Source organism: Saccharomycopsis crataegensis (genome assembly GCF_037102585.1).
Source record: "Saccharomycopsis crataegensis DNA, jcf7180000000077, whole genome shotgun sequence".
NCBI lineage: Eukaryota > Fungi > Ascomycota > Saccharomycetes > Ascoideales > Saccharomycopsidaceae > Saccharomycopsis > Saccharomycopsis crataegensis.
The window spans coordinates 146,864-160,126 of record NW_027043824.1 but is presented as its reverse complement, the minus strand read 5'-3'; the positions used below and the strand labels follow the sequence as shown (position 1 = coordinate 160,126).

The 13,263-nt window shown below is 37.9% G+C and overlaps 6 protein-coding genes across 6 annotated transcripts; 3 read left to right on the top strand and 3 right to left on the bottom strand. All coding sequences in view use genetic code 12, as the record gives it.

Annotated features, from left to right (window-relative positions):
• Positions 1 to 922: 922 nt before the first annotated feature.
• ECM3 (putative ATPase ECM3) lies at positions 923 to 2,635 on the bottom strand (the record flags this gene model as incomplete). Its single annotated transcript, XM_064996240.1, has 1 exon — positions 923 to 2,635. One exon carries the CDS (start codon positions 2,633 to 2,635, stop codon positions 923 to 925), a length of 1,713 nt encoding a protein of 570 aa, XP_064852312.1.
• A 625-nt stretch (positions 2,636 to 3,260) lies between these two features.
• On the top strand, positions 3,261 to 5,219 carry DASC09_026360 (uncharacterized protein; the record flags this gene model as incomplete). The annotated part of the gene is made up of 1 exon (XM_064996239.1): positions 3,261 to 5,219. The coding sequence occupies one exon, from the start codon at positions 3,261 to 3,263 to the stop codon at positions 5,217 to 5,219; it is 1,959 nt and encodes a 652-aa protein (XP_064852311.1).
• Positions 5,220 to 5,712: 493 nt separating this feature from the next.
• On the top strand, positions 5,713 to 6,471 carry RKI1 (ribose-5-phosphate isomerase RKI1; the record flags this gene model as incomplete). The annotated part of the gene is made up of 1 exon (XM_064996238.1): positions 5,713 to 6,471. The coding sequence occupies one exon, from the start codon at positions 5,713 to 5,715 to the stop codon at positions 6,469 to 6,471; it is 759 nt and encodes a 252-aa protein (XP_064852310.1).
• A 371-nt stretch (positions 6,472 to 6,842) lies between these two features.
• On the top strand, positions 6,843 to 7,928 carry DASC09_026340 (eS7 family ribosomal protein; the record flags this gene model as incomplete). Its single annotated transcript, XM_064996237.1, has 2 exons — positions 6,843 to 6,983; positions 7,503 to 7,928. 2 exons carry the CDS (start codon positions 6,843 to 6,845, stop codon positions 7,926 to 7,928), a joined length of 567 nt encoding a protein of 188 aa, XP_064852309.1.
• Positions 7,929 to 8,720: 792 nt separating this feature from the next.
• Positions 8,721 to 9,427, bottom strand: ARF3 (Arf family GTPase ARF3; the record flags this gene model as incomplete). Its single annotated transcript, XM_064996236.1, has 2 exons — positions 8,721 to 9,239; positions 9,401 to 9,427. The coding sequence occupies 2 exons, from the start codon at positions 9,425 to 9,427 to the stop codon at positions 8,721 to 8,723; spliced, it is 546 nt and encodes a 181-aa protein (XP_064852308.1).
• A 603-nt stretch (positions 9,428 to 10,030) lies between these two features.
• On the bottom strand, positions 10,031 to 12,063 carry BZZ1 (Bzz1p; the record flags this gene model as incomplete). Its single annotated transcript, XM_064996235.1, has 2 exons — positions 10,031 to 11,911; positions 12,022 to 12,063. The coding sequence occupies 2 exons, from the start codon at positions 12,061 to 12,063 to the stop codon at positions 10,031 to 10,033; spliced, it is 1,923 nt and encodes a 640-aa protein (XP_064852307.1).
• Positions 12,064 to 13,263: the final 1,200 nt, after the last annotated feature.

The following is a 13,263-nucleotide window of genomic DNA, read 5'->3' as shown; positions in this document are numbered from 1 at the left end:
ATTTAGAATTTGAAAGTGCTTTTTATTCGAAACGCTTTTAAATGAAATGAGACTCGCTTATGACCAGGGACATACATGTATATGCAGCGATATAACATGTTGTTATTCTGGCCTGTTTGCTTTCTATTCTTCTCAGCTTTGTGTTTTACATTTTGTAGGCATTCAGTAAATCTCAACACTTTATACCCGCGAATGTCCTTATTGTGATATGACAAAAATTGTCACATTTTGACATTGACAGGCGTGTCTCTCCTGGTCACTAAATTCTAATTGTCACAGTTGTCCCATTCGGACAACAATCCTAATCTCACCCATGCGCGTGAGGGGGGGGGGGGGGAATATAGGACATTTTGCATTGACCGGGAACAACAAGGCCAAAATTGGATCGAACTTCAAGGAAAAATTTCCTTTTTTTTTTCTCTTTTCTTTTCTTTTCTTTTCTTTTTCATATGAAGGCTGTTACTTATTATTATTCAGTGGATGGTGAATGAAGGAATGTGAAGGGGAAAAGTATTACTGACATGCAGCCCCAAGCTGGTCTCAAACCCTCCTCATCTTTGAAAATCTCAGACGGTTTTTCACTTGGCGAGAAAAATTTTTTTTTTTTTTTTTTTAAAAAAAAATAAAAAAAAAAATCGGCGAATCGGCCGTGAAGCTGCCAATCATCGTCATGGAAACTGTTGATGCTTAGACAGACACAGGCAGTTTACACAGAGATCATCACACAAACCCTTTAAATGAATATCATCTACGACAAGTTCGAAATTTAAAAGTAACAGTAGTTTCTACCACCAATGAGTGGAAAATGCCGGTTGGAGAATGAAGTATTTTAGATGAGTAAACAATTATCTATCAAACTAAGGAAAATTAAATATTTTATGTGAGTGTACAGAGAGAGAGTAAATGAAGAGAAAACAAACCCTCAAAGTTGCTTCATAATCACATAAGTTACGACAAACGGCAAACTCACCGCCAACAAACAATACTCCATTAATAAATAGACCGATAAACAGTCCATCTGGGTGGTATCTTCAGCATCGGGGTCGGTGTAACTTGCAGTAAAGTAAAATTGGGTGGTGGCCGACGGCAAGGAAAACGTGATGCAAATGACAAAGAAAATCATTGAATCATTGAGCCATCCCAATTCCCGTAACTTAGAAGCCCACGACACACCAACAATCGGCACCACACAAAGTTTCAATACCACTAAACAAGCGGCACTGATTAGGAATTTGGGATTCAAACCAGAGAGATCTAACCTGAATAACGTAGTACCCAACATTAACAACCCTAATGGCACCGATGCTTGACCAACGTACGCAGTATAATCCATAATGAAACTCAATGGCGGCAACTCATCAGGAGCATTAGGCATATTTGGCACTCTTGGAGTAACAGTGAACAATGCCTTTAGCCATGGGATCAATGCAACAGCAAGAGAAATCATGAGAACCACCGAGCATGGTCTTAGGAAATTTTGTAGGATAAACACCAAAAAATGAAGGTTATATTTCTCCACAAATGGCAGCAGAGAGCCAGCAGTTTTGATATCCTGACGTGACGATGCCCCCAATTGGGTGGTGGCAATTCTTGTCAATGTACTCATCCGATTGATGACCGGTTGATTATTGGCACGACTATATTCATCTATAACGTGCCTAACATTCTGTGATGGTAATGTTCTTAACTCCAACGCCCTTGATTGGACGTGACTTAATGATTGATTGTAATCTCTTGTAAATCCTGAGCTATTGGTGGTGAGCTTTGTCAACGCGCTGGCCATCCGTATTAATCCATGATTGTGAGTTGATGCTCGTCCCAAAGACTTATCATCATTTAAAGAAGCAACCCTCTCTTGTTGGTTCACATCGGTGACATTGACCGTTGGAACGTATTGCTCATTGACGGCTTCTTCAACGTCTGAATTATCTGCCGCCGAAGATGAAAGACTGGTTACCACAGATATGTCATCATTATTTGTAAGACCAATTTCATTATCAGCATCTTCCTTTTCACGATAATTCAAATTCTGGGTCAGCCTAGCGGCCATTGAAGGGGTTCTGCTTGTTTCTGAATCATCATTCGCGTGATTATTTTTTTCGGCATCGCCATCACCATGTATAAAATCATATTCGATCAACCTAAACCCACCAATGTTGAATTGGCAAAATAAAAATGTGGCAAGGAAAATACAAACGTAAGCCACCCCTTTATTGCCTTGAGCACTAGTAAATATAAGCCCAGTGTCCAAAGTTTGGATATATGCGATGGGTAGATCTGAAATGTTTGGGAAAATCCCCCCTGCAAAACATCCTCCTCGCCATTTCTTTGGCACTGGGGTGGCTAGTATTGTTAGCAACGAACAAAAAGCCCCTAGCGAATACAATATGGCAGCACTGAGACATATGACACCAATTGATTTCAAATCGCTAATAGATATGCTGCCAACGATTTTATTGAAGGTCAAGCAGGGCAAAATGAAGGTGACAATCATATCTGATAAGTTTCTGGTGACCTCGACTGTCAAGATGTTCATCCTTGCAAGAAGGAACCCCGAGCCAATGATCAAATAGATCTTGAAAATAGGTTTCACTGCGGTGTATATCACACTGCCAATGTCTAATATGGTGGTCATCGCGGTACTATTGATAGGTGATGATGAGTGTGCGGTTGATAAGAAGAGTCGGCCCAATCAAGAACGATCGATCTATTTCCAAACGAGTGGAGTGGGGCCTGTATATTTTTTAGTTTTTTAGAGGTATTTCTGCTATTTATTGTTTAGCTGCCTACTTATTAGCCACCTGCTTATCGCTATCCATGTCCATCGTTACCGTCACGAATATCCCCGACATGAGATAAGTGAAAAAAACGTGAAAAAAAGGAAAACCCAAAGAACGCTTCGGGTATGGGCACCCGAAGAGTGCACCAAGGGGTCACCCTGACATCAAACAAGATAAGGGGGTGTTCCGGGGGGTCTGGCCAGTTTGATGGAGTTTTGGCCCAATCGAGGAAGGGAAGGCCGGGTGGTAAACCACCTCGTCTACCGCCTTCGAAATGTAAATAAAACAGATCCGTTATATGTATAAGTTACAGGAGATCTACTGCCAGCCAGTCCATTACCGCATTGTTTAAAAGTATGTGGTTTCCCAATCCCAGTCTTCCTATCCTGACACACTTTCATGGCAATTTTTTGACCTCTATTCATCACCTCAAATCACACCCTTAGATATATATATATTATACCAATACTTTGTCTTATTATGGGCCTAGGAAATCAATTGATGGTTTGGGCCACAGAGCAGGATAAAAGAAGATCAGCACCATCCAGCCGTAGTGGTTATGACACCGAACAAGATAATGATACAACGTGTGCTCTGTTCAGATCAAAAAGATACGCTTCGGGGCTAATACCAGGCGACGATAATTCAGCCATCGGATCATTCGATGGGGCTCTGCTGCTGCTGCTGGAAAACTCACACCACGGAATGTTTGAGACATCCTCAGAAAAAATCAACATCCTTAATAACAACCGCAAAAATTTCGATCTGATATCAGAAATCGGAGTGGATATCGACAATTTAATGGAAGCCTACAAAGACGAGAACAATATAGCCTCAGGAAATTCTGACGGTGAAGACGATTTCCTAATGAAAGATCATCGTCGCCTTCCCAAGAGACGGAAAAGTATCGACACCGTGGTAACCACCGGTTTTTTCCATGACAAGTTCATTGAAAAGACAGCGTCTGCTGGCGAAAAATCTGAGCTATTCAATCGCCAAAACTTGCAGTTTCCAGAATTTGGAAAAATGTTAGATGAATTATACGCGTTCTTCGAAAATTCTAATTATATCAACACTTCCTCCGACAAGACTATTCACCTTCAAAGTTTCGTTCTTGGGATGGCTGTCACAATCGTTGGATTTTTTCTCAAACCTTTAATAGTATCGTGGGTTGGCTGGTTCTTATATGTTACCTACCAACTCTTCAAACATGTGGCATTCTGGCTGACCGTGGCTGGGGTAGCCTATCTTGGGTACAAGGCCTTTATTGTTATAAATAAACTCAATAGCGACACCAAAACCAACAGCTCAGCCGTGAAGTTTGCTTCCTCGAATACTAGACAGGGTCATTCTCCAAGTTCTATTGGTAATGATAAAGCTCATCCAATTGGGAAAATACCTTCACCTTCAAACAAACACCGTCCATCCCCTAAACCGATGTTTACTGCAGTTTTGAGAAATACCCAAGATATTCAGCAGACAAAAACAGAAGCTCCAAAAAAGAGGGATCTCAACGTAACCGCCAATGAATTGAGACTTCTTAGGGAGTTAGTAACCGCAAAAAAAGGTGGCCAATCATTATCCAATACCACTGAATCAATGAGAATGTCTGCACCAAATGGGGCCCGCCGTCCACCAGATAGTATGAAAATTTCCCAACAATCAAGACAACAAACACTGACGGGAAACATATTGAAAAAAGAAGGGTACGATGAGAACCACTGTGAAGCTCTATCATCGAGGCCTTCATCGAGGCCTTCATCTCGATCTAGATCGCCTCGCAGGCTGCTAAACAAAGAAAGACTTTATGATTATGCTGATTCTGTAACGGAAACTTGCACTATCGATCAACTGAGTACTAACGCTAAATTCCTATTGTTGCAATCGCCATTTTCCACCACAAAATCACCTTTGAGAAAAGCCCCAAACTCAAGGACTCGAAGCTCTAGTCCAGTGAGAAATATCATGCCTAGTAATGGCAGAAGTGTCAGCCCAATGAAAAACACCAGATCTGGTACCGATAGAAGTGCCAGTCCAATGAGAAAGTTGCCTGTGCCACATCATGCAGAGGCAAAATCGCGACAAGACTCGGTGATTGACATGAATTCATTTAACGACGATACTGATAGCGTTATCAGCAGGTCGCCCAGCAACATAACTGGTAAATCTTACACATCATCTAAGTACACTGATAACACCAATCTCAGTACTGACAACTTCTTTATCAATAACAATAATTCGCCTTCCAGGAATAATGATTTTTCGGACACTGCGTCCGTGACAACCAGAGGCTCTAACTTTTCCAGGTATTCTGGGATCACCAATTTGTCCAGTGAATCAGCAGAAAGTGGCTATTCCAGGGCTAATACGATTTTAGGCTCCAAGGGGAATTACAATAAGTTTGTGAGAAATGCTACTACTGGCCCTAGAGTTGCTTGAATGCAATAGTGGTGTGGATCTGCCTAAAAAAAAAAAAAAAAAAATCTTTTTCACATCCTTTCATTTTTGGTTCTATTTGCAACAGAAAAAGGAAAAGTCTATGTGCTATACTATATAAAAATTTGCATTATTATTATTTTACTATCTATTTGCTACTTTACTGCTTTCTCCTCTGCTATAGTTGTTCTGATTTAATACTAATAATCTATTCCATTCCCCGCACGTGCAATTTTCGGGGTCCACCAAAAAAAAATCACAAAAAAACGTTCCTAAATTATGACTGACAGCTTTATTAATTGCCAGTTATTTCTATAGATATACATTAAACCGACCACCCAGAGATATTCTCTGATCACACTCTATTTGTCTCTGTGGACCTCAATATACCTTCAGTTTTATGTTGAGAAGCCTTTCTTGTGTTTTACCTCTAATCAACCACAAATCTGTCTCCACTTTTTTACCCCGGCCATTGAATCATCAACTCACCCGCAAGATGACTAGTAAGTTGAAGCAAATACATGAATTACCACCATTATCCGATCCTTTGGAATCGGCTAAAAGAGTAGCTGCTTACAAGGCGGTGGATGAAAACTTTCCTCACGAAGCCACCGGGGAAGTCGTTGTTGGTATTGGGTCTGGTTCTACAGTAGTGTACGCTGCAGAAAGAATCGGGCAATTGCCAAACAAGGCCAACTTTGTCTGTATTCCAACAGGGTTCCAGTCCCAACAACTAATCATCGATAATGGCATGAAGTTAGGGAGAATTGAGCAATATCCAGAAATCGAAATTGCCTTTGATGGGGCTGACGAAGTCGACTATCAATTGAATTTGATCAAGGGGGGAGGGGCCTGTTTATTCCAAGAAAAACTCGTTGCCAGCAGTTCGAAGAAGTTCATTGTCGTTGCTGATTTCCGTAAGAAATCACCAAAGCACTTAGGAGTTGCCTGGAAGAAAGGGGTTCCAATCGAAGTGGTGCCAGTTTCCTATGCCAGAGTCCTTAAAGATTTATACAAATTGGGAGCCGTCAAGGCTATTGTTAGACAAGGTGGATCCGCCAAAGCAGGCCCAGTGGTGACGGACAATAACAATTTCTTAATCGATGCTGATTTTGGTGAGATTTCCAATCCACAAAAGTTACATAATGATATCAAGGGCCTTGTTGGGGTGGTGGAGACTGGGTTGTTCGTGAATGGAATTGCTAATAAGGCATACTTTGGTGAAAGTAATGGTGAATTCACAACCCAAGAATGAAGGGCCTACAGCCGAATATCTTGTGTATCATTATTCTAATAATAAATTATCGTTTGCTTTGCTTATTTTCTTCTGCTTTATTTTTGGCTAATTAGTTGATTATAATTGTAGATCCCCCTACTAACCCAAGTATTGGTAACATTTTTAATTTTCATTAGCCCTAATCTGTCACGTGCTATCATATAGGGCAAGTCACGTTATTGACAGCCCACTTTCTTCCCTTTTTTTTTTTTCTTCCTCTCGTTTTTTTCGCTACTCGCACACCACACAGACGGAGGGTGGGGAGAAAAAAAAATTGAACTGGTTTAACCAAAAATTGTCAAACAGACCTAATTGAATAATTGATAGCAATAGGAAAAACATCATCAACAATGTCAGCCCAAGCTAAGATCTTATCTTCTGAACCAACTGAACTTGAATTGCAAGTTGCCCAAGCCTTCATTGACTTGGAAGCTCACACTCCAGAATTGAAGGCTGATTTGAGATTGTTACAATTCAAATCCATCAAGGAAGTAAGTTTTTTTTTTCACATCAATATTTGTTACTCGGAAACTATCAAATAAACCATGGTGTTGTATTGTACTGGAAAGAAAATCAAGGGGGACTCAAGTGTTATTAAATGAAGTATAGTTGGATCATTTTTGGGCAGTTTGTAAATTTTCAAGGTCAACGGAGTTTCAACAGAAGCGTGTTAGTACTGCTATTAAATATCAAGTAATCATATGGGTCATGAAGCAGTCCAAAAAAAATAACGATCGTCGAATAGTTGTCAAATCATGACGTTGAAATTTGATCGTATGGAGGACAAGAAAGAATCCAAATTTTTCATCACATCAATGTATTAATCGTCATGAAGCCTCTTATTTGACTGTTGTGCGATTCGAAAGTTGAAACCGCTGGAGATGTGAGAATTTTTTTTTCCCTGTGGGTTGATGATTATCTAGTACATACAACACTATTTTATGAAGTTGGTATTGCTTCTTTATATAAATCTAGAGAGATTTGTATACTAACAAGTTTTTCCTTTTTAGATTGATGTCGCCGGTGGTAAGAAGGCTATTGTTGTCTTTGTCCCAGTTCCATCTTTGAGTGCCTACCACAAAGTCCAAATCAGATTGACCAGAGAATTGGAAAAGAAGTTCCCAGACAGACACGTTGTTTTCTTGGCTGAAAGAAGAATCTTGCCAAAGCCAGGTAGAACTTCCAGACAACAACAAAAGAGACCAAGATCCAGAACTTTGACTGCCGTTCACGACAAGATCTTGGAAGACTTGGTTTTCCCAACTGAAATTGTTGGTAAGAGAGTCAGATACTTGGTCGGTGGTAACAAGGTCCAGAAAGTTTTGTTGGACTCCAAGGACTCTTCCAACGTTGACTACAAGTTGGAATCCTTCCAATCCGTTTACAACAAGTTGACTGGTAAACAAGTTGTCTTTGAAATCCCAGGTGATTACTAAATGTTCGACTCAATGTACCAAAAACTAACAAATTTTTAATAAATTTTTCATTCTCAAACCCTGTTTTTTATTGGTATTTTTTGTAGGATTTTTTTTTCTCTATGATATAGTTTGATGTTTAACGAGAATTTACTTTTATTAAAAGAATAAATCTGTACTTTCAAGGTCAAGTATCCTATTGGTTTTAAGATATATGAAAATGGGCACAGGTTTTGGGTGATGGGAGTTTATACTTTTTCAGTTATTAGGGTATATGGGACGCAAGAGATACAAGAATGCTCTGGTGTCAATTAAAGCAGAACGAATTAGAAAGCGAATGAAATATTTGAAAGTAATAAATTTAAGTAGAACATTAAGTAGATATAAATGAAGCAAAGAAAAAATATTAGGGTATAGTATGAGAATCAGAAAAAAAAAAGTAAAGAGAAAAGTTGAAGAGGCTCCGAAGAGTGAGTCAAATGAGATAGGAGTGAAAAAAAAGAATAAAAAGAGAAAACTGATAATAAATTTGCTGTTTGCCCTGAGCTTTCCTATTGAAAAGATACACACAAAAAAAAAAAAAAAGAAAAAGGCGGAAAAGAACGGAAAAAAACATTGGATATACGATAATCTAGTTTAAACAAAAATCAACAAAAGGATTACCAAATTAAGCAAAAGATAACTAAGTAGAAAGAAAGCACACAGACAAAAAAAAAAAAAAAAAACACGCACAAGCAATAACCAAATCATTCAGCAAAACCAAAATCGAGGTGAAAACTCCATCCCCAGGTCAAAAGTTATCAGGGGATTTGATTAGTTCGCATCCCTTGAATTATTGGATATCCAGGACAAACCTTCTATCAAACCTTGCCCAGTCAAAGCATTACTGGCAACCACACACCAAATGTGGTCTTTTAAATTTTCTAGTTCTAATCTTCTGGTAATTTCCTGAGGTTTCAAAGCATTTGGCAAGTCCTTCTTGTTGGCAAAGACTAACAATAATGCATCTTTCATTTCTTTATCGGTGATGATCTTGTACATTTCCCTTTTGGCTTCGGCAATTCTATCAATATCGGCACTATCAATGACAAAAATCAATGCGTCTGTCCCACTAAAATAATGACGCCACAAAGGTCTGATTCTATCTTGTCCACCAACATCCCACACATTGAACTTGATATTCTTATATGTCACGGTTTCAACATTGAAACCGACCGTAGGTACGGTTGTTATGCCTTTGTTTAGCTTCAACTTATATAAAATGGTGGTCTTACCAGCAGAATCCAACCCCAACATAAGAATTCTCATTTCACGGTTGCCAAACATCTTTTTCTAACAAGAATTGTTAGTAATTGTCTCATATTAAGTTATTATTATTTCAGGATATTGAATTCCTTTGTGAGATACCAGTCACCATTACCGACAGCAGAAGGTTTGTTTAAAGAAAAAAAAAAAAAAAAAGTCAGACAAAATATAAATGAATGAATACTCACTAGCATTTTCGATATAGAGCCACCCATGGTTAATTAATTTCTTATATATCTCTATTATAAACGGTCCTGCCTCTTTGGAATTTGCAATGTAATGTTTAGGTTATTGTAAAACGTCCCTTTTGTTTATGATTAAAAATGACTCTATCAGGTGTCAAACTTCGGACTCTGGCTATAGAACGACAATTGTAACAGCAATGTTAAATCTATAAACGTGAAATTGATGATTCTATAATAAATTGTGAAAGGAGCAGAATACACACACGCGCGCAAACACCTCCAACACTGGAAAATTGAAAATATGTTTTCTGTTGTGTCCAATTACGAGTCTTTTGATAGTGATTTGTTCTTTTTCGAAATTTTTCATTCCCGCTCTGCACAAACTTACGGCACCGGGCTGCAAACGTGATCCATTGCGATGGGTCGTTAAGGGACATTTTCTACTACTTAGCTCTTATTTATCGTGGGCCTCACTAAATTCAGATATAAAGGATCTGGGAAGCTTATTTATTCCAAGTAGTCAAGAAAAAGTAATAAGAAAAAGAAAAAGAAAAAGAAAAAAAAAATTACACATCGCATGCTTAATATGTGACAAATCATCAAATATTTTTAACTTTTTGATTCTATATTTATTCACAAAAATTGGACATAACTGGTTGGAAATAACCCCTTGGCACCCTTCAGTTCCCCCATAGTCCATCCTGAACCATCATCCGCCTCTGTAATGGCAATTGTTTCTCCAGCAATCAAGGACAATTCATCATCACCTTCCGCTTGGTATGCGTATAATGCTTTAGCCTGAGGTAGCTTTTTTGCACCCCTTTTTGGGGCAACCTTTGGAGGCACAGATGATTTCCTACTAGGTGGAGCACTAATTCCTGAAGGTGCTCGAGAAATTGTTTTCTGAACTTTGTTGATGACAATGTACGAAGTTGGTACTAATCCTACCGTACCATTATCTTTTTTGATTTTGGTCCATCCTGAGCCATCATCCGTTTCTGTAACCTCAAAAGTTTCTCCAGCCTTCATTTGCACTTCATCATCAGCGGTAGCCTGATATTCGTACAAGGCTTTCCCCTCATCAATAGTGATTTTCTCACTTCCACCAGATGGCGCACTTGAATGATGAAATCTCGATGCCATCATTGACTTGATTCCACCGCCGCCGCCTCCACCGCTGACACTTCTTCTTTCCGAAGCTAATGAAGCAACTTCACCACTAGTGTTAGTGGAAATACTAGCGACGTCGCCACTAGAACCATTGGTTTTCGTCCCTTGTTTATTGCCTCTTTTGAAAAAACTCAAATGGCCTTTTTTCTTTTGTTCTATCGGCCCGGTTATGGTCAAATCTTGGTCACCAACGTTTGACTGGATATATTCAAGCTCCACTTCCGCAGAAACCTTCTTATTATCACTGACCACAAACAACTTCAAACATTGAATATTTTCGTCAAGATAATACGAGAATTTCTTGTTATATTTTTCATCAACGTTCCCATTCTTTTTCATGTCCATCTTGATTTGATTGACTTCGCTGATTTTGACTTGAAGATTTTCGCAAGTACGATCGCATTCCGAATATTTTTTATTTGCCTGATCCACTTTTTTCTTCAAATCATTTAATTCGTCAGGCTTCACAACCATATCATCATCTTCATGCCATATTGGGGATGGTTCATAATAGAAATCTGGTGGTTCGTTCCATTGTGAAAGATTGTGCTTGATAAACATGATAGTATCTAACTGATAATTATTCTTATCAATTATTTCCACTGATGATTGTAAATGTTGATTAAGAGAGTTATTACAATCGGTTTCCAAGGTAATGCAATCTTTCCAAATCTTTCCCAATTCAATGGTTTTGAACTCATTAAGATCTTGTAGGCCATCCAAAATTTCTGGCAAATCTTGATAATAGAATTTATCTTTCAATCTATTAGCTTGATTGATTTTAATCAAGTAAGAGTTTTTACTAATATTCATTTTCACTTCTTTTTCTCCCAATTTCTTCTGCAATTTTTCCTTCAGTGATTTCTCGATTTTTGATCTGACATGCTCCACATCTTCGCAAGAACTGTCATATCCGTGTTTTGCTTTCTTCAAATCACTCACCGCAGTTTCTTTTTCCTTGATAATCAAATCATTTAATTCGCCGTACTTCCTTTGTAACGTCTCGGCAGTTCTCTTGAAATTTGTGATCTTATCAGCAACGTTGACGTTCATATCATTGGCAAACTTCATCTTGTCTTTCGAAATCAATTCTGTTTTATTCAAAATCTCATTCCAGACAACCATGGTAGAGTTCTCAAGTGATCCGGGAGTGATTGTTGGCTCGTCACCCACGCTGACCACGGTGGTGCATTTGGCCTTTCTTTTGAATGATTCCGAACACAAAGCTTGAAGTTTGGTGGCGTATTCTTTTTCAATGAGGGCACGCTGTTTGTAGAAATATTCGATATCTGTCAACCACGATAGATTGTTCAGAAGCCATTTATTAGTGGTTTTGAATCCATCCTAAACGACAAGCAATGATATTAGTATTGAATGATCTTGATTTTGAAGATAACAGAAGGCATGTTTCCATGCAAGAAATGAAGAAGGACAGAAGGGATTAAAAGACATACTTTCAACTCAGTGCCAATGCTAACATTCTGTATTTCTGTCATTTTTTGTATACTTTTATTTATTTTCTATTGTAGTTCCAACCAATTGATGATCTCTCAGCCTTCATGATTGTAATTATTTAGGCGGCCCTTCCCCCAAGAAACGGCTATTGAGCAAACAACGCTCATAACAAAATACATTATCACAGGGTATCACACCCTGTATCCCTGGGAATAACCACGAAGAAAACAGATTTGTTTTTTCTCTGCCACATGTTTTTTTTTTTCCTTCATAGTTCGATTTATTAATAAATATATATATAAATATATAAATATATAATTATATAATTATATATATCTATGTAAAATCTTATAAGCTAATGCTCACTATATATGTTAGGGAAAACCATATCATTTGGTGAGAAACCCTTTAGTGATAATTGTTAATATTTAAGTAAAATGTTTTTTGTTATTGTTTTTGACAATTATTTTTTTTTTGTTTTTGTTTTTGATAATTTTTTGTTTTAATCGACTAGTCAGCTCCCATTAGTAATGATATAAATCAAGTTGTTAATTGATGTGTTCCAATTAATTTGGTTATGATATCTTAGACGCGAGAGTTTGCGCTGATAGCATAGATAGCGGTCGATCTTTTTGATTGTTGATTCTGAATGATTGGGAGCGATTAAGTTATTACACGCTAATGGAATTGAGATTTTCAATCTTGACCATAATTCGGTTGATAATGGGCATTGAATTAGGAAATGGGTCATTTTGATCTTGACTTGGAGTTCTGGTGATTCATGTTGTTGGTCTTGAGAGACGGTTTCGAGTCCGCAATAGTGACATTTTCTATGTTGGGGATCGTCCTTATATTCTTGTTCTTCAATATATTTCAATTGTAGAGTATTAATCCTTTGTTTATCTTTTTGTTGAATTCTACTCAATGGTAAAAAAATTGTTCAGATCCTAAGTTGAATATGTGTATGTTTTCAAAGTAACCTACTTTTTTTAGTCCTCATTCAGTGAGGATATATAAATTGATGCCATTGCTGCTTAGCAACCTTTGAGAGTAATTTTTTATGGATTGGCAAAAATAATATTTTAACAGGAAAGACTAGAAAATCTCTGTTATGATTGGAATCAATCATAAAGATTTCTGGGGGCTGGCTTGGTGGGCTTTCTTTTATTTAAGTTAGATTTGCTGATACAATCTTTAATTTAGGGGATATGATGAACCCATATTTTTTTCTTTTTATCTTT